General features: G+C 48.1%; 8 protein-coding genes across 8 annotated transcripts; 4 read left to right on the forward strand and 4 right to left on the reverse strand.

Moving 5' to 3' along the window:
* Positions 1–1,642: 1,642 nt before the first annotated feature.
* BO83DRAFT_355202 (uncharacterized protein) lies at positions 1,643–2,917 on the reverse strand. Its single transcript, XM_025529134.1, has 3 exons — positions 2,642–2,917; positions 2,500–2,592; positions 1,643–2,443 (listed from the first exon to the last, which is right to left on the reverse strand). The coding sequence occupies exons 1-3, from the start codon at positions 2,681–2,683 to the stop codon at positions 1,709–1,711; spliced, it is 870 nt and encodes a 289-aa protein (XP_025391102.1). The 5' UTR covers positions 2,684–2,917; the 3' UTR covers positions 1,643–1,708.
* Positions 2,918–5,572: 2,655 nt separating this feature from the next.
* BO83DRAFT_435017 (uncharacterized protein) lies at positions 5,573–6,302 on the forward strand (the record flags this gene model as incomplete). The annotated part of the gene is made up of 2 exons (XM_025535853.1): positions 5,573–5,742; positions 5,803–6,302. The coding sequence occupies exons 1-2, from the start codon at positions 5,688–5,690 to the stop codon at positions 6,300–6,302; spliced, it is 555 nt and encodes a 184-aa protein (XP_025391103.1). The 5' UTR covers positions 5,573–5,687.
* A 47-nt stretch (positions 6,303–6,349) lies between these two features.
* On the reverse strand, positions 6,350–7,829 carry BO83DRAFT_355204 (uncharacterized protein; the record flags this gene model as incomplete). Its single annotated transcript, XM_025529135.1, has 5 exons — positions 7,647–7,829; positions 7,291–7,591; positions 6,917–7,198; positions 6,698–6,860; positions 6,350–6,627 (listed from the first exon to the last, which is right to left on the reverse strand). Exons 1-5 carry the CDS (start codon positions 7,697–7,699, stop codon positions 6,350–6,352), a joined length of 1,077 nt encoding a protein of 358 aa, XP_025391104.1. The 5' UTR covers positions 7,700–7,829.
* A 275-nt stretch (positions 7,830–8,104) lies between these two features.
* Positions 8,105–8,577, forward strand: BO83DRAFT_375904 (uncharacterized protein). The gene has a single exon (XM_025530575.1). The coding sequence runs from the start codon at positions 8,306–8,308 to the stop codon at positions 8,558–8,560; it is 255 nt and encodes an 84-aa protein (XP_025391105.1). The 5' UTR covers positions 8,105–8,305; the 3' UTR covers positions 8,561–8,577.
* Positions 8,578–10,439: 1,862 nt separating this feature from the next.
* On the reverse strand, positions 10,440–10,853 carry BO83DRAFT_386062 (uncharacterized protein; the record flags this gene model as incomplete). Its single annotated transcript, XM_025532649.1, has 1 exon — positions 10,440–10,853. One exon carries the CDS (start codon positions 10,851–10,853, stop codon positions 10,440–10,442), a length of 414 nt encoding a protein of 137 aa, XP_025391106.1.
* Positions 10,854–12,789: 1,936 nt separating this feature from the next.
* sxa2 (putative pheromone processing carboxypeptidase (Sxa2)) lies at positions 12,790–14,574 on the forward strand (the record flags this gene model as incomplete). The annotated part of the gene is made up of 4 exons (XM_025535153.1): positions 12,790–12,988; positions 13,042–13,324; positions 13,396–13,622; positions 13,688–14,574. 4 exons carry the CDS (start codon positions 12,790–12,792, stop codon positions 14,572–14,574), a joined length of 1,596 nt encoding a protein of 531 aa, XP_025391107.1.
* Positions 14,575–15,832: 1,258 nt separating this feature from the next.
* Positions 15,833–17,408, reverse strand: BO83DRAFT_355209 (WD40 repeat domain-containing protein; the record flags this gene model as incomplete). Its single annotated transcript, XM_025529136.1, has 3 exons — positions 15,833–17,056; positions 17,146–17,311; positions 17,371–17,408. 3 exons carry the CDS (start codon positions 17,406–17,408, stop codon positions 15,929–15,931), a joined length of 1,332 nt encoding a protein of 443 aa, XP_025391108.1. The 3' UTR covers positions 15,833–15,928.
* A 337-nt stretch (positions 17,409–17,745) lies between these two features.
* Positions 17,746–18,860, forward strand: BO83DRAFT_375906 (uncharacterized protein). The gene is made up of 2 exons (XM_025530576.1): positions 17,746–17,838; positions 17,899–18,860. The coding sequence occupies exon 2, from the start codon at positions 18,240–18,242 to the stop codon at positions 18,489–18,491; it is 252 nt and encodes an 83-aa protein (XP_025391109.1). The 5' UTR covers positions 17,746–17,838; positions 17,899–18,239; the 3' UTR covers positions 18,492–18,860.
* Positions 18,861–19,766: the final 906 nt, after the last annotated feature.

Consider the following 19,766-nt stretch of genomic DNA (forward strand, 5'->3'; position numbering starts at 1 on the left):
GTACTTTCATCATGAAATTCACGATACTCACGAGTGTCGGTTGCACCATCCAGGACCTTTTCTCCAAACGGGGGAGAATCTGTACAAGGAGAACCGAGCAAGGTTGGAATGTTGTTGCTTGCACGGTTTCCGTCCGTCTTCTCTATATCTAAATCGGCGGAAGACCTCATTTTATCGCCCTGCAGACGATAGAAAAAGGTATCGAGCTACCGCAGACCGTTTGGCTATAAGGGGCCTAACCGTATGTGCGTGATATCACCCCTCTATTTGCAATGCAGGATGAGCGGGGGGGTTTTGCCGGCTAATGAGGAACACACAGAAAAATTTTGTAACCCCAAGGATACCCACGACCAAAAGATGATATAGAGGTCAGAGGAGGTATGAGGAACTAGTTTGAATATACGGCTACCCCCATGAGCCCAAGTCTGACTGGATGCCAATGTGGCGATGAGGAAGTGCTCTGATATGGTCGGGGAAAAGGTTGAAAAAGCACAATTGGAACCACAGGGTCTTTAGCAGCCCTGTTAGCTCCGCAGTGGAGGCTTTTCCCTTCCGGTGCGTTTCCCTCGGCTGCTCCCAGTAGCGGGAATCTTTCCCATTGGCGAACCGTCGGCCGGCTGGTGGACACTCTGAACAGATTGTATCTAGGGCTGGTGTTTGTTCGTGTATACCTTGATAAATGTGAGATGTTGCGTAGTCACCGATCAATTGGAAAACAGGAAATATGAACACTGTCATGGACATTATCGCGGTGTCGACAAGTCGGTGTCCGGATGTAAAGTGGAAGTTGCTCTGTGAACCATTCTTTTCTCTCTTGCTCACAGCCATTTTGCAAACATGTATAGGTATGTATCCTTTACAATAAGATCATGTAGGGAGTAAATGCTGGTCAGCCAGAGGATCATGTCTGTAGGCATTGTTCGGTTAAGGGAAATGGAACTCAACTCGGCCGAGCAATCCGAGGTCGTTGCCTTCAATCTCCACTCTTGGAACCCTAACAATTTGCTGCCTTCGAAGAAGACCTGACCTATTCAGTTACCGGAGGGCACAGGACATTGAAAGCCTGCGGAAAGTGATAGTTCTTTGTCTAAATGGATGGGCGGTACTATGTGTGAATAGTTTTCTTCAATACACTCCTTGATTGTTGCAGACAACAGACCTTACGGCATGAGTAGTGTGAAGTATTTCGGAAGTATTGATCTCTGATTTTATCCAATTCGAAGTACCACCATTGCTCACTCTTCTTTGGTACTTGAATCCCTGCATTGTCGTCATATAGACAACTAAAGTAGAATATTCTATCAGTAACTATGTTGCTGTAGACTTCACGTACCCGGCTCGGTAGCTCACGAGAATCAGCTAAGCATCCACAACGGGATAAAATGTCTAATAGAAGATTTTTTGTTTTTTATTTCTCACACATGAGAATAAAGATGGCCGGTTGATGTCCAGCTATAGAGGGTATATTAGAGAAGAATGTATGTATGTCTTGCATTGTATCACGTGCGACAACACCTTGCCTTGTCGCATACCGTTTGTACATGTACCCTGACTAGACAGAGGTCGGAGCGTTCAGAAATACAGTCCACACTAGGATCCATTGTTTGAATCTGAAATATCCTTATCCGGATACGAGGTATGTCTTTGATTGTGCAAATTGAAGCTAAAAATCGTTGTATTTCAGGTGAGCCCCACGAGACAAAATCTCCTACTCAGAGGTTTCACCGCGGCTTTCATCCAAGCTATAGGGAGGCCCTAAGGGTGCACCCCACTTATAGGATTCGCCAATCTCCGCATTATTCCAGCACGCACGTTCCTTGAGATAACAAGGGTCGAGATTCGCAATTTCGGCTGCGTGCATCGCTTCCTCGCGATAGTAACGGATTGCTCGTCCACACTCGTCGTACCAGATGATGAGGACAGTCCCTGCGTCAGCGCCTTCTGAGGCCAACGTTTTTTCATCAACGATGTGGATGTGTCCCGCCGCTAAACGGAAGAGGTACTCCGAAAAAAAGCAAATCCAAGGGTTGCCATCCTCCTCTGGGTCATAGCCGCTTTCCTCGGCACGATGGGGATCCGTCTCGTCGGATTCAAGTCCCTCTTCTAGGGCCTCCTGGACATTCTCTTCATATTCTTCAAACAAACAAGTATTATCCAGTAGCTGTGGGACACGAAGAAAAATCTTCTCCCAGCTGGAACCAAAGTTATACAAAAATGAGTCGTTGAAAACTGTAACTGAGCCGCCGACCTTGGTATCGATGTAATCTTGAATTCGGGCCCACGAGCCTTCTGTAGAAGGGTCGTAGCAGGTGCGGAGCCAGCAGGGATCCTCGTTCAAGTAACGCTCAGCAGGTAGGCGGATACGATTTAATAGCTCTTGACTAGGTACTGGAAGGTCTCGAACAGACCTCTTCTCTAGTTTTCGCTGCTGGTTTCGATACGGCTACTCCGATGAATTAGATCGTTGGTTGAAGCAATGAGGGGCCAAAATCAAATTACCTCGCGGCCGCAGACTCCAAGTGCCACATATTTAGCGAATATTTCCTCGCGTTGGGCTTCAACGGATTCCGGCAAATCTTTCTGCCAATGCTCCTTGAATATCGTCAAAACATGCATATAATCGTTGGGTAAGAAGTCTTACCAAAAGGAACAGATCAGCCTGCCAGGCGGTAAAAGTTGACATCTTCCAGACTATTCTGAAGGATGCTGGTGGGACAGAGTAAGAGATCTATCCAAAATCATCTCGGTACTTAAGCCCAGGAGATGAGATGGCTTTCTTGGCAAAGGCCTATCCAAGGTGAAGTGGGAGATATCTTACAATCGACGGAAGCAATTATGCAAGCAAAGCGAAGTTTGAAATGAAATTGGGAAATCGGATTTGAGTGGAAAGAAGAGGAAAGAGGTGAGGGTGAAAAAATAAAAGGATCTGAAGATGGGATAAGCTTAACTCATAAGAAAGGGTCCGCCCCATTATAATAATGCGGTCCGCTAAAATTAGCTTAGTAAAATACTCCAAGCTTGGTTATATAGTTAATATTAAGACTGCCATAACAAGTATCTTGTTTTATTCATCTTACTGTATACTCTAGATAGTTAATAAAATATACTTTTACCGTATTCTTTTACTTTCTTTTGGTGTTTTGCTTGCTTTCTTTATAGAGCGCGCCTCAACATAATACATTGTTCTCTGTGAATAGTTATCGAGAGCTGAATTGATCTTCATTGGCTTGAGGATAGGGTTTTCGTGCAGCGGTTGGAGGTCTATATTTGTAAAACCTATCAATTCGGAGTGCTCCGTAGTTAGAATATGCCTTGCAGATGGGTAGCCTTACTGTCCTTTCCATCAACTTTAAATTGAAATGGATAATCAGGGAATCATATGTCTTCGCTAAGGTTCCAAAGCTCCTGATTATCACATTGACTCATAGCTATATACGAGCCCATCGCCAACCGAGGGTCAGGATCTTGACACTCCGACCCCTTCGCATTAATCTCTGACTTGAGGAGTGCATATTGTAAACCTGATTTGTATGACACTGAAACTAAATTTAAAACCACCTTAGTCTTATTCTTATGTTACTTATTTACTTTTGTATTCTTCTCCTTTTCACCATCCCGCTTTGAAAGTAGCTGAAGCCGAAACATTCTACTTACACTTATGGCCAGGTATCAGATCCAATCTGATCTACCTGGTAGATCATACTTCCTCTAAAGCACTGGAATGAGTCTATCAAACGAACTCTTTTACATTCACATAAGAAGTATTACTCTACATGTGCAAACCCTTCTAGGCGCTCTATGCATTGGGACCTGCAGTTCGAACCACCAAGACCTGCCATTAACAAACCTGCATGACGGGAATGCGGTGTGACACGGACGCATAAAAGCATGGCACAGGCCGTATTGAGAGAGAAAGTTCAAGAGACACATCCGATCTCTTGTATAAGAAGGGGCGTTTCCCTGCTGGTTTGATCCTCGAGACAATCGTTCTACACCTATATCTGTTTCGTCGAATTGCTTGTTCGCCTACTCATTCCTACACTTGAGTTGAATTTGTCTATCTCGTCTCAAAACATGTCGAACCCATATTATACTTCGAGCTCTGCGAGAAACAACTCGGGTAACACAAATCCATGGGCATGGACAAACGCGCCTTGGACCCAGAGCAGTAACGGGAACAGCTTCTCTTGGAGCAATAACTGTGGCAACACGACATCGAACAATTGTGGAAACACCAACAACACAAACTGCGGAAACACAGTGACTCACAATAATAACGGCACCAAGACCTTTAATACCGGAGACATCACAAGCAACGGCAGTGGTGGGAGCGCTACCTCAACAACCACAACTACGGCGAGTCGGAATGATTCATCGACTGTATCGGGAGGAAATGGGTCGGGAGGATCCATATCTTTGAGCTGAGTGTTTTTGGGGGGATCAGTCGATTGATCGGCCTCTCTGCTGAGGGGATGGGGCGGGAATACGACAGCAGCGCTTGTGATTAGGGTGGTGTGGCTGAGTTGCTGTTGATTCCCGCAGTGAGACTGGTCCAAAATTTGTGGTAGCTAAATTTGAATATACTATTTCTATACTCGGACTTCGGATATTGCCTGTTGTTCATTGCCTGTTCGACAGGTCGGCCTGTGAGACGGTGCCTACATATGTGTCTTATCAGCCAGCTCTGTAAATCAGTTCTCAATCACATACGGAGTGTTCACAAGAGTAGGTTACAGCGGGGTTGAATGGAGAAGGATGCCATCGCGTTGCATTTAAATGAGACTGTAGATCACTTGAATTGCATCGGACATCTGTCTCTCCTTTGAGTAATCCGGAAAAAGAAATAACGATTTAGAATTGTCTGGCAACCCACCGACAGGTCCGCCTTTGAGACGGTGCCTAGTATGATGCACCTTATTCGCCAGCTCAGCAAATCATTACTGATCACATATACCACACACAAGTCAGGTACTACTGCGGGGTCGAATTTGACCCGTGTGACATGTTAGAGTGCTGATGCCTAAGAAGGACTTCACATTGCATAGACATGGTACATGTCTGTAAATAATATCGTGATACTGTTATTACTGACTTCATCTACATCATGCATGCAAAAGCTCTCTTGCATTGAATGTCTATTTTCTTCTTTGGGTAATCCCGAAGCAAAGAGATTAGGGTCTAAAATTAACCCTACTGTAGGTGATGTGTCGCCTGGCAACTTGATATCGCAGGCTAGAAAGATCAACTGCAAAGTACAATTCAATTGACCGATGAAATCCCGACGTCCTGCCGTCGATTCCTTTGGTTCATGTAGAGGACTGTTATTGGTTTTTACGCCACCGTCCAACTGCACGTCAGAGCCTACTGGAAAGGCATCTCAGGCCGAAACCGAGCCTTAGATGGGGCGCAGATTGCAGATATGGACATGGTGGCTATGGAAAGAGTGAGTATAGTATGTACGTTCTTGGAGGATATGTTGAGCCCCGATAGTAGTTTAAGATAGGGCCGGTAAGGCAATGGAACCCATTCTTGGGTATAAAAGCTTACTCTCTCCCCAGCCATGTCCGTGTAATGAAGAGACAACCCTACCTCAAAGAAAGCAATCGCAACACAACACATCATACCTTTTTTCCGGGTCTAATCAAGACTCACGACAAAAAACCCCAATTCACGCTCTTTCAGCCAAAATGGGAAAGTACGACGAAGCCAATGAGATCAAATTCAACTGCGTTATCAAAGGCGGCGAGTACAGATCCTCTATCTTATTGCTCAATTTCAACGATAATAACAAGGACAAAACAGCCGACGACACAGATAGACACATTAAGGTGGAGCAAGGGGATGACATGACGCTCCGACAGTTGCAGGCCTATATACAGTCCACTCAAACCCTCAAGGGAGAACTCACTCTTTACTACGGCAACAAAAAGCTCACCAACCTTTACGCTTCTATCGGCGAGGTTCTGAAACCCGGAGACACCCTGGTCATCCACAACAACACCAAGGCAATCGTCGCCACTGGCGGCTTTGGTATGGGAGGCGAGGCGACTTCCAACAGCAAAAAGCAGGCCGTCGCCCATGGAGGCCACGCCACCGGCGGCATATTCTACCCATCGGGGAACTCCAAGGGAGGCAGTGGAACTGGAGGAAATGCCTGGGGGGATTTTGGGGCGGGCGGGGATGGCTTTGGGGGAGGTGCGAACAACGTGGATGGAAAAGCGACGGCGGGCATTGCGGTATCGGGGAATTTTCATAAACATGAGGAGAACCGATCGATGAAGGAGAGGCTCCTTAGGCGTTAGATAGGGCACGTTTTAAGATTTAGTCAAACTCAATTGTGGCTTGGCTTCTATTTAGCCAGTGTAGCCTTTCCTCCCCTTGCATTTCCTCCCCGAGCATTCTTTCCACATGCTGAACCTCCCTCAGCGCCCCCTGCAATGGCGTGGCGGTATCCATTGGCACTTCCTCCGAATCCGTGGCCCCCGAGTGACTCTTCCAGGCTGACTGAAGCCTCCGTAATCCTGCCACCCGTGCTATCCCCGTAGTCTGCGTAGCCTCCGTCTCCAGATCCTGCATTGGCCTCGTAGGCCGAGGAATCTGGGCCTGGCAAAACACCAGGAACTATATCTATGGAATATGGAAGAGTTAGTTACACATCAGCGTCCACCGCACGGGCATCTCTGGGGGTAAAACATACTCGGTTTTTTGAATAAGATGATTTCAACCAACGCAGCCCATACCTCTCCGTACCGTACATCGTCGTCTCCACGAAATTTGCAAATCGTACGGTGGTCGGATCCTTGTAACATCGTTGCAACCTCGCTTAGCTGATTCATTTGCGCAGAATATGATTGAACCACCTGAATCTGCGAGTCAGCTACCAGTGGTTTCATCTGACCGGGGGAGGGCGTCTCACAAGTAAACCGTTCAGCCGCCGGTCTTCGTAAAATGTCCTAATCTTTAGGTCTTTGGCGGTTTGAACAAAATCCTCGCTGATTTCCTGGCAGGCCGGGGAGTCTCTACGAAGATCCTCTACGTAACTGGACCTTTTCAATGGACCTAAAAGCCAGGACCCCCAGCCTGCCACGGATGCTAGACCCGCGCCATGGTGCGGTACGCCCAGAAAGAGGCATCCTCGTACGCTGCTGGAAAGATTCTCATACCGCCTGTTGTGAATGGAAGAGGCAATGTTCAATGCCTATGCAAAAGCAGGTATTCAGGTCAGAATTTCTATGTAGGCCTTTCGTGGATAAATGGGAGTTCGGGGGGAATCAAACAGGGAGAGTATACCTTCTTCACAACCAAGCCACCCAGACTATGAGCGATGAAAATAATACCGACGGATTTGTGCTTCATTTCGTTCATTTTCACGTACAGTCCTTCCAACAAGACCTTTGCAACTTGTCTGATATTCTCGGTCGGCTCGGTGGACATCAATTTCGCGGTATACGAAAATGATAGGACTCGTGATCTGATGCCCTTTTCTTGTTGAAGCCTCGGCTCGATCGACGATCGAACCCAGTTCCATCCGTTCGTCTCACACTCCCATGTCTTGAGATAGTCCCCGCCAAGTCCATGTACAGCAACGATGCTTCGACTCCATTAGCCTGGTCGGGATGAAAGTCGAGTGTTTCTCGCAAACCTACACAGTATCTGCCTCCTTATCTCCACTGATATCATAAAGTCCAGGTGACGACATTTTGCAAATCCCGTCGATTCTCCGGCTAACTTGTGAGTATGGGCTTGATCAGTGATGCGGCCGAGTTTCAAGACGATTGCCATTTTCCAGAGAGAAAATTATCGACCCCGCGAGGTACACAACATCGGGCAGCCTTGCGTTGAGGTCGACATTTCCGTCGTTGAAAAAAGATACACTCGAGCGGAGTCCCCGAGCCAATGATTCCCCACAGAATTCCTTGTCCAACCGGAATATCGCCATGAACAAGGCGCAGTATGACCCCCTCCTCCTGAAGCAGACGCTGCGTAAGATTGCATATGAGAAGCATATTTGCTTTTTTCTGCATTGATTTTTCTTTTTTATTTCCGTAAAGAAATGCCTTTTCTCTTCTCTTATCTCCCTTTCCTTTTCTTTTTTTACACCTACGCTAGGTACGAGGTGCAGCCAACGTAGATGTTGATCCAAGCGAGGTATGTTCCCTCCTACCAAACATGCCTACGATAGCTGGAACCGACAATGCCCCGAAGCAGCATAAATACTTCTTCTTTGCCTGCCTTCACAGAAGTATCCAAAATCAGTCCTTACTATCTATTGCGACCTATCGCTACGCGAACAATCCTAGCTACCATGGCCGCTCCGAACCGCAGACCCGAATACGAAACTTCTGGCACCGGTGGTAATGCTGATGCACATGATGGATGCTGGAGAGGAAGCGGCCAAGCTGTCACCGGCGGTAACGGCACCGGTGGTAACATTCAGATGCCGGCAAGCCGTGCGGATGCCAGCATCAAGATGACAGGGACGGGAGGCAGTGCCAGAGCGAATGCCGGGGGCGCTGCAAAGGGTGGCGATGCAAGGGGTGGCAACCTCACAATTACTTGATTTGATATGAAACTGACTGCAGGTGTGAGTATTTTGTCGGTCTGTCCCTTGGAAAGACTTATATTGATGGCATATAGGGCTATCTTATTCTTACTATCTAAGATGAAATTCTTGCTCTATCGTGGCACAAGACTACATGGGATCGTGGATCTGCTTGTATAATAATGCAGGGGCAGTGTGGGAGGAACGATTATCATGAAATTGCGACATCCTCGTTTTTCGATTAGCATGACATTAGAAAACTAGAGCATTACCTTTACCATTTGAGAATCTTGTTGGTTAGTTTTGCCTGTTTATAAGAATAGGCTTGATCAGATATGTGCCTAGGCTTGAGATGAGACAGATCCACAGAAGGAAGAACTTCATGCGGGTGTCATTAGCCCTCGCTACATCTATAGCAATCTGTCACATCTTACGCGTCGGCCAGCCTTGCGTTCGGGGTCGACATTTCCGCCATTGAAAAGAGATACACTCGGGCATCTTCCCTTAACGGATAATTTCCCCATGAACACCCTTAAATCCGTGGTAATCTTTCTGCGAACCATGAGGCACCCTGCGGGGAATTAATTGGGGTGTGTGAGAATGGAAGGAAGGATTTTAATTTACCAAAATGCCTAATCATATTAGGTCGTTATTGCGCTCTCAATGATATGCGTCAGATGCAACACGCCGCCGCCAGTGCGAGGCTGCCAGCTAGTGCACGCTAGGTAGTAGCTCCGTCACACGCAGTGCAGTATGCCCCTCTTTGATTAGTACAGCTGAGTTGACACAATCTTCAGCCTCTGAATAATCCTTGGAATTGACGGGATTCCAAATGGGATATTCCGCGTCAGCCTCAACTAAATGCAAGAAAAAACTATTCTTAGATGCTATTCGCTATCCATGACACCTTGTGTGGAGAATACCCCCCCCCCCCCCCCCCCCCCCCTTACTTGCGCCAGTACGTATGCACGAACAACAATTCACCCATATTAAGTAGTTATAACATGTTCTCACATACAATTTGCAGCATCTAATTGATTTCGTTCAAGATGGCTGGCTCCTAAAGTTGATGGGTCGGTTTATAGTAAGCGCTGCAGCTGGTTCTAAAGTAGCGTCCGTAAGATTGTGATAACTGAAAGCATACGCTGAAGGTTGATGGCGCTAGTGCTCCCGGTGAGCTGAAGTGTGGTTTCAGCCCTCAATCACCGCAAAGACACCTTCTGGAAGCCGTATACGCGATGATAAACAAGATCGTACACTTTAACATTGAGCTGATATAGCTCAAGAGTGTACAAGATAAGAGGTGACGCCCCTGACAATAGGTTTTCGTTGCTGGCTCCTTGGGCTCAGCTGTATTACTGGAGCCGCTGAAGCCCTGGAGTCAGGATTGGCTGTATGCCAATCAGATGTTACATCTAAAACCTTCAGGTGGTGGTAGTAGACCGCTAGTGTTTCGGGCATTCCAAGACATCGGCGGACAAAATCGCCCCAGCTAGAACGCGTGGTTGTTTTGTTTTTCGCTAAATTCCGAAGTTTACTAGTAACCTAGAAGTTCCAGGAAAGAAAGTCCGAGTAATATTTCGAGCCAATCTGCAGGGTTAGAATGAAGAACACTTGCCTAATCTGGCACTTGAGCCAGCCTTCCAAGTTTCAATGAGTGGGCTATACTACTAAGAGCCCGTGGTTGATCTACTGGATCAATATACGAAGTGTGTTTATCTACTACCCTCTGCCGAAAATGTGAGTAGGGGTCGATCCACAGGACCGTGCAATATTGCTTAGAACGAGTAAAGGGGCTCTGATTCCATCAATCCTAATTCCATTGGAGGCTCCTACAAGCCAGATTGTGTTTGATATGTGCGATATGGATACAAAAGAAAGGACCAAATACCCCTGGCTACATCCACTGATCTATCTCGAGAGGCTCTGCGTCGCCCTCGCTGTTTGTAATATCGGCTTCAATCCAGCCGGCGTTAACGGCAACCTGAAGGGCCTCGCTGTTTCCATCAGTGGAAAGCCATACCTTCATGATGCGCGGATGAGGGGGTTTTGTGGTTCCTATAACTTCAATGAAGGACTCCAAACAATCTTGGTACCAATGGGACTGTTCCGAAGAATCTAAGATTCGGAGTCCATCAATGCAGCAGGCTAATATTGGCGGTCCCAAAGGAATTATATCCTTCAAGAAACCAATTGCGTCGGACAGCGAGTTAGGATTCGTAGTAAGGCGACGTATTCGAGCGGGCGAGAAATCCGGCAAATCCTCAGAATCATAGACAGAGGATAGATTATCTTGAATGAAGGCTAACATTTGATATGTCAAAGTACACCATCTTCAAGAGCTCTTCTGGACGGGAGAAGGTTTTGTACTGTCCCAAGTCATATTCACAGAAAAACGAAAACGATAGGGACATGAAGCCTCTGGAATGTTTCGACAATGCGCGCTGTTATCAGTGTATTTGGAATATATTAAGAAGAGACTTATAGTTGTCAATTTATGATCTAGCTAGCTTACTGAATTATCACCTTATTCTTCCTACTTCCGTACACGTCTTTGCCTCTAATTTATATTTTGCTGTACGCACAATCGCCTCGAGCCTCTTTGGAGTAGGATTATCAATGATTTTAGTGAGATTATCACTATCAACCCCACACTTTTTATAAGATATTAGATCATCTTTTCCTACGTTCCTTAGATTCCTATTATTATTCTATAAAATTCGTCAGATTCAGCAAACACGATGCGCGAGGAAGATCTTAATTGAGATCAGAAGTCAGTACTAGAAAGTAATTTATTTTTTATGAAGTATACTTGGACAGTAATCTATCCTAACATGAATAGTAAAATATCCGGTTGGGAATTTAATGAACAGCCTTCTTTTCTCTCTCTCTTCCTGAACCTCCTTCTCAATATACTATTTGTTAAGGCCTTTGTCCGGTCAGGCCTAGTACTACTATATCATAATAGACTAATTATCATAACGACTTATTCTAAGATCCTCGAAGCAACCCACACAAGGATAGTTGAATTTTTAAGCACAGATATTGTCAAGGCAAAGGGCCAAAGATATATGGATTTGATCTATCTAGGTCTCAAGAAGACGGTTAGTCGTTGGAGGAGGTGGTGGTCAGAGGCCACGCAGGAAGAAGAGGCGAAGGATCAGCTGACAGCTGCCTGGCTGCAGTGAAATGTCTTAACAGATATTACACTACCAACCTCTCTTAACCGGCCCCTTTACCATTTCAATACCGCATACCTAGCAATCTCGCAATAATTACAGCTATAGTTGGAATTTTTACAGCAAGCCCTCTGGAACACCACCGTTCTGGCAGCTCGCACGGACCATTACCGTCTGATGTCTAACTACTCCCTAGCTCTCTGCAGTCTGCAGGCTCCAGCCGGAGTAGTTGCACACAGCTTGAGCTTAATGAGCAGGCAATCAGTGTTCATAAAAAGGAATCCCGTCCTAATGACACGGCGCTCTCGGTTTATCGGCTAGCTGCGCGCGCTACCATTCTGCAGGACTGCAGTTCTGCCCTCGGGCCCATTGCCGTTCGGACGCCCGACGGACTCCCGCGACACCATGAGACATGGCGGGACCATCCACCGTATCACAGCCATCCAGCTAGACCGAGTGGAGGTGTTCAGGGCTCTGTTCATCACAATATCGGCTGATTAATGCCTCTTATCACTAGCAAATGCCGAAGCTTAGCTTGATACCCCATCGAGATATCGTCACCGACAATCGTTATCATCACACTACAGGCCCGCAGTTTCCGCCTGTATTCCCGCATTAGGAAATGAGCATCGTATTCATCTTCCCACGAGGCCTCTTCCGAGGACAACCGCTCCAACTTCCTTGCGATCATGCTTGTTTCTTCTCTCACATAGCTGTCGTGAGCTTCTTATTGGTACTTCCTTGATCCCTCGTTGCATCCTATTCGCGCAACGCCCCGCCAGAGGTGTTTCTGCAAGGTCCCATCACCTTGTTGCGTTGCCTATGCCCCGCCCTCCAGTTTCCGATAAGTCACTTTGTACCAGTGGTTGCGAATCCTGAATCCGTGAGCGCACTCTGACAATCAGATGGTTCCCTCCGTGTGCATTGTCGCCTTAGCGTCGCTGCACTACATCATCGTTAGGCAGCATGGAACTGGCACCCGCATATAAATGCCCCGGCACCCCCAATCGACAGGCTCGGTGTTCGTGCACGCCTGTCCACTGGCCCGTCCCCCAAAGACCTTTCAGTATGCGGTTTCGCAGTCTGCTGTCGACGGCTGTCTTAGCCGTCTCGTTGTGCACGGATAATGCTTCCGCTGCGAAGCATGGTCGTTTTGGCCAAAAAGCTCGCGACGCCATGAACATCGGGAAGCGTTCCGCTAACGCTGTGAAACACTCTTTGAAGATTCCTGTCGAGGACTATCAGTTCCTGAATAACAAGACTAAGCGTATGTATCTCAGTTTGGTAATCGACGACAGCTGGCTTACTTTTGTCGTTTAGCTTACCGCGTGGAAAGCTTGCCTGATGTTCATTTCGATCTGGGCGAGATGTACTCCGGCTTGGTTCCCATTGAGAAGGGCAACCTCTCACGGTCTCTTTTCTTCGTCTTTCAGCCCACTATCGGCGAACCTGTGGATGAGATCACCATCTGGCTGAATGGTGGCCCTGGTTGCAGTTCCCTTGAAGCCTTCCTTCAGGAAAATGGTAGATTCGTGTGGCAGCCCGGAACCTACCAGCCAGTAGAGAACCCATACTCGTGGGTGAACCTCACTAACGTTCTGTGGTAAGTGTGTAATATTCTTGAATTGCTGGTTGAGTTTGTGAGAAGAGTATCGACCTAATTTGAGTTTGTAGGGTTGACCAACCCGTGGGAACGGGATTCTCTCTGGGTGTCCCAACCGCCACGTCCGAGGAGGAGATTGCCGAAGACTTTGTGAAGTTTTTCAAGAACTGGCAGCAGATCTTTGGGATCAAGAACTTCAAAATCTATGTTACAGGAGAAAGCTATGCGGGCCGCTATGTTCCTTACATCTCCGCGGCCTTCCTGGACCAAAACGATACAGAACACTTCAACCTGAAAGGTGAGTTATCCTTTACCAACCAACCTAAACTTCCATTTTGAGCCCTCGACTGACCATACACCCAGGTGCACTGGCCTATGACCCCTGCATTGGTCAATTCGACTACGTGCAGGAAGAAGCACCCGTTGTCCCCTTTGTCCAGAAGAACAACGCCCTCTTCAACTTCAACGCAAGCTTCCTAGCGGAGCTAGAAACCCTCCATGAGCAATGCGGATACAAAGATTACATCGACCAGTATCTAGTCTTCCCCGCATCCGGAGTCCAACCGCCGAAGGCTATGAACTGGAGCGACCCCACCTGCGATGTATTCGATATCGTCAACGACGCCGTCCTAGACCCCAACCCCTGCTTCAACCCCTACGAAATCAACGAAATGTGCCCCCTCCTCTGGGACGTTCTCGGCTTCCCCACCGAACTCGACTACCTCCCCGCAGGGGCCACCATCTACTTCGACCGCGCAGACGTCAAGCGTGCCATGCACGCTCCCAACATCACCTGGTCCGAGTGCTCCGTGGAGAGCGTCTTCGTCGGAGGTGACGGCGGGCCCGAGCAGGAGGGCGATTTCTCAGCCAACCCTATCGAGCACGTCTTGCCGCAGGTCATCGAAGGCACTAACCGGGTTTTGATTGGTAACGGTGACTATGACATGGTCATCCTCACCAATGGCACTCTTCTCTCCATCCAGAACATGACGTGGAATGGAAAGCTTGGGTTTGATACTGCCCCGAGCACCCCCATCAACATCGATATCCCGGACCTCATGTACAATGAAGTGTTTATTGAGAACGGCTATGACCCGCAAGGTGGTCAGGGCGTTATGGGTATCCAGCACTATGAGCGTGGTCTTATGTGGGCTGAGACCTTCCAGAGTGGTCACATGCAGCCTCAGTTTCAACCCAGAGTGTCCTACCGTCACCTTGAGTGGCTGCTTGGTCGGCGGGATACCCTGTAAGGCGGGTTAGGCTAAGATAAGGGATGATGTTGTGATGATACTAAAGACGTAAGTTATGATCTGTAGATACGTTGTGCGAATGAATGTACATGAGCAGCTTTAACTGGCATTTTCATAAGTAAGAAATAGCAGTAGAGTACCGACCTGCTTATCCTTTCAACTAGAAGATTGGAAAAGGATCAGATTTGAAAACATTATGTACCCAATCCGATGCGGAATTCGCTCTCCCCTTTCTTTTCATGATATTACTCGACTACTGCCTCGAGTCAATCGTGAAGCTGCAGTCCAGTCATACATCGTACTCAATGTTCCTTGTCCTAGAAATGAGGTTTGACACAGATGATCTGAAGAAGCTTTATTCTCTGAGGGAGGGAGCGTGAGTGGCAGGAGTCACACAGCATCTCCCACTAATGCCACAGCACAGGAAGGGGACACGAGTAGTATATCAGATGCACCTTCATGCCAATAATGTATGTATGTATGTATCTATGTATGCAAATAAGCATTGGCACTAAAGCTAGCTAGATGGAGAAGCTATTTACAATCAAGATAGTAGTAAGTATGATGGCCAAACAAACAGAAAAGCCGCAGAGTCTCTCTAAGTAGTCTAGACCGTGCGCCTTTGTTGCGAAGAGAAATACTCCGTTCCACGAAATGCTTCCTGTAAGGGGAGACGGACGCCTTGATGGAACCAGCTCTCTTGAGTCGAATGAAAGATGAAGGGGGAAAAAGGTCAAATACAGCAAGGGATGTGGGTGCCCTGCCCAATAGATGGGGGTATGCAAAAATAGAAAAATAAACAGGGATGATGCGATGCGTGAAGAAATTGCTCGCCTCCATCTCTGTCTGGGTGGTGGTGGGATAAGGTCGCACTGCGTTGTGCTTTTTGCTTCGCAAGCGCTGCCAGACATGACCGTGTGGTGCGTGTGTGTGTGTGTGTGTGTGTGTGTGTGTGTGTGTGTGTGACAGGTTCCCTCTCTTGTTCTCTCCTTCTCCTACTTCAGACATCGTCATGTTATTTCTAGACAACCAACGTGTGTGCATCAGATTCAGCTTCAGTCATAATCTCATTCATCATTTCATCAATCAATTCTTCCTGGTCGGGGGCCGTCATAAGCAGCAGTGTGTTTGTGTGTTTGTTTGTGTACAGGAAAAAAAAGGCATCTGCGGCTGGAGACATCGACCTCGACCTCATCTCGGAATGTCGGGCCTTGTTTGTTTCTCCTGGGATTGCATTTACATGGATGTGTGTATGTGTCTTGCGGATGGGAGGAGGGAGCTTCATGATCTGAGTCTTCGTATTGGTATTAGTCTTTGAAAAGGTTAGGATATATGCAATCATTTACCTCTGAAACTACGTGAAAATCCGTACACTTGAATCGGCGCTCCCTGTTGCAATGACGCATTGAAACCCAGGCTTGACAGAGTCCGTCTTGGAACTTTTAGTCGATTCAGAAGTCTCCACTGGAACATCGCTCACAGGTACTGGGCCCCAACGAATGCAACTAACAAAATGCCCGTGGGCGTTGATCGTCTTCACCAATCTTCCCCCTTGAGACAGATCCCAGCAACGTATTGTTTTGTCGTCCGCAACACTGATTAAGTACTTTCCGCCAGGATGGAACAATAGGCCTCGTACCCAGTTGTCGTGTCCAACTAATGTCTTGATCAGGCGGCCCCGGGATTCCCAGAGCTTGATAGTCTTGTCACGGGCTCCCGTCGCAATAAATTCGGAGGAGCTACTCGCAGGTGGTGCTGTCTTTAGTCCCGCAATAGCAGCCAAGTGCTTATAGCTTGAGGGAGGCGCAAAGACGCAACACTCGATGAAATTCTCGTGACCTATTAATGACGCAACCGATTTGGCTGATGCGACTTCCCAAACCATCGCGGCTTGATCACGGCCTCCCGTCACCAACCACTTTCCATCGAAGGAAGGAGACACGTCGTTGATCCAGGAGCCCTGCGAGTCGATCACCTTAACACAGTATCCGGTCGACACATCCCATATCCGGATCGTCGCATCCCGACTGGCCGAGATAAGGATGTTATCTGTCTGTCGCAAAAAGCGCACAGCCGAAACTGAATGGTCGTGCCCAGAAAGTGTCCGAACATTGGCATAGTCCTTATTCGGATCCCACAGTTTGATCTGGAGATCACTCGAACACGATGCTAGTATGGTATGTCCCTTCTGACCGCCAAAATCGAGATCGGAGACCGGCCTCATGTGACCCTTGAGTGTCCGCTCTAGTTCGCCGAGTTCCCAATCCCATATTTTGATTGTGCAGTCCTCGGAACCGGAGGCGAGAGAGGTGAAGACAGGATGGAATGCGACGCAAGTGACAGCATCTCGGTGCGATTCGAAAGTATGTCGGGAAGAAGTGGGAAGCCAGTTTATCGGATCTTTCCCGGTGGAACGGGCTGTAGGTGATATAGTGTCAAGCTCGGTTTGGAGGCCAGCGAGTTTAGATTCTAAGTCCAAGATCTACCCAGTGATTAGTTACCGAGCTCTCCAGCGACGAAGAAAGAAGAAACAACTCCAAGCGACCAACCCTGTCAAGCACGTGTACCTACCTTTTTCTGCAGCCGAGCAATTCCGGTCCATTTCTTCTCTAATAGCCCCTCATATTTCCGGCACAGCGCATCATCGAAACTACTGTCCACTTGGAGTTCCTCCCGCAGCACTTCACAACTCCGCGAGGCATTTATTGATGAAAGGTATGCGATTATCGACTTATGCCTGGGTTGCGTATAAGCGCGCAAGCAAGGTACGGCAGGCCATGGCATAAATATACTCACAGTTCCTCAGCTTGGCTGGAGGTCAAGATCTTGGTCATGGTGGTGGTGTATGAACTGTGAGAACCGACACGAGCGACTCTGGTGCCGGACGAGGACCTGAAAGATTGCCAGAGAGACAGAGAAATTCAAAATAAGTGATGTCTACCCCCCACATTGGCATGTGGCGCAGTACATAGCCAGGAGGTGATCAGAGTTATGATGCGGAGTATTGTTTTGGCATATTGGCCTTAAACGGAGCGCGCACCAAAGGCTCAGGCGCGCACTGCGCAGCCCCTCGATGCTCGGTCACCGATCACGTGTCGCTGGCCGCCGGGGCTATACATTCTCCGGTTCCGAAGGCCATTGATTACCTCCTCCATCTGTCTCCCCAACTACAACACCAGTCGGCTAGGGGGAGCGTTTACCCCGAAGTTGGAGCTGGCCAAAACGACTGCGGACATGCCATCCTTTGTGACAAGATGAGATAATGTACTCTCATGCTCCAAAACCCAGCTAGTGTTCGACTGACGTCAACTAATTCACCTTAAGTCCAGAAGCTCATGGCTCTGCGGAGAACGTGCAGCTGCTCGGGGGGCATTGTTCTGATCAGTAGCTGATTGCTCCAAGTTCGCTAAAACTTGTGACAGAACACTAGTCTTCAGAGAAATGGCTCACGGGAGTTCCAACGTTTTGCGTCCGAGTGAAGAAGCGGAGGGGATAAGTCCACGAACAACCATTCGAAGAGCACGTCTTCGCTCGCCTCCTTCCGGATTGCGTTGGAAGTGGCGCCGAGAGATTTCGATATGAAGCTGGATAATGTGTCCCGATAGAGAAAAACTGTCCCGACACCGTCTCCGCATTTTGATAGTCTTTCCATAAGCTACTGATACATGAGATCTCTACGAACTGGATCTTCATTAGCGACTCAACTCGTCTGCAGTCCGCTTAGTTTGGAAACTTTCCCGTCTTGTTATGTCGAACGCAGTGCTCAAGCCATCGTCTGTCGCCGCCGTGTGTGTTGGAGATACATTCATCAGCCGGAGATGGAGGGAAATGAGGGGTTCGATCTCGGCGGCTATCTTTTTAGTGGATATCCTGGTGCAGTCGATATGATTTCATGGTCCAGCCCAGCCATGAAATGAGGCAACCAAGACTGAAGCATAAGCATGAATTTGGCCTACGGCCTCTCTCTAGTCCTCCAGCTTATGGCACGAGCGTACCACCGGCGTACCTTCCCGCGGAAAACATGATGGCCCGAAAACTGACCATGACTAAAAGGGCAATAGTGAGCGGGCTTTGACGGCAGAGAAATCGCTTGTAAGTGGACAGCCGTAGGTTGTATTTCACGACATGCTGGTCTTGGCCCCCATTTAGCAGGTCACCGTTTTATTGAGAGGGAACTCCCTGTGGTTGGCCCGGTAGGTAAATTAGGGAGCCATTGCATGACTACAAGTACTTACTTAGTAGTATTACAATCACTCTGCCTCTGAGCCAAAGCCATTGGTGGCCCGTGGCCCCATTAGGGGTGCCCGTCTGTAGGAAATTAGGACTTGCTTGCTGGGTGATGATTGGACGACCAGGGAAACGGGTACTATCTGAGAAACGGTTGCGGAAGTGGTGACGGACCAGTGTAACGATGATCCCTGCTGGGATTGGACTGGCGACCTCAGGCTCAGGCCTCTGCCGTGCCATTCCCGTCTGGGAAAGGCCTGTCGTCTTGGGACTCTAAACCTACTTCATCATGGTGTCTCGCGTCGGCGACTCCTAGTACGTTCCTACATGCGTGCTGGACGGGTAAGTTTTCAGGTGCGGCTGCGCTCGTGGCTTACGGTTACCATCTTCACAGTGCAGATCGGATGTAAAGATACTCGTGTCTGTTGAACATGAACTTCAGGCCTCTATCCTTATGGTACGACGAAGTCCACCAGTCCCTAGTAGTTTCGAATTATGGGATACTAGGAAGGCGGATTCTCACATACCAAATCAGGTTTCCAACTGCGCCAACGGAGTGCCTTAGTGGCCATGGCATCCTAAATTGTAAGGTCTCTCTGCCCGGTACCGATGTTGTCAGGTAACCTTGACTAGTCCCAGTTGGGATTAGCGTAATACAGAAGTATGGCGATGACGTAGAAGAATATCGGGCAAATCTGGCACGTGGACCGAGTCGTTCGTGCTCATGTGAGGATATTCTAGTGCCGGAAAGACTTGTTCTTTGTGTACACACAGTCCTGAGCCGTTCGAAGGACATGTTTACTGATGACGCCGCGTTAAGCTTCTTCGGATGGCATCATTACCCCAAATTCTGACCATGCGCCTCGGCCGGCACCATGGAGAGCCTCCCTTGCGTTGGGATGAACCAACGCACGTTGCGGAGATGAATGCCAGCCGAGCTGTCTTATTGCTCGGAAGATCTGGCA

The sequence above is a fragment of the Aspergillus eucalypticola genome (genome assembly GCF_003184535.1).
Source record: "Aspergillus eucalypticola CBS 122712 chromosome Unknown BO83scaffold_5, whole genome shotgun sequence".
Lineage (NCBI taxonomy): Eukaryota > Fungi > Ascomycota > Eurotiomycetes > Eurotiales > Aspergillaceae > Aspergillus > Aspergillus eucalypticola.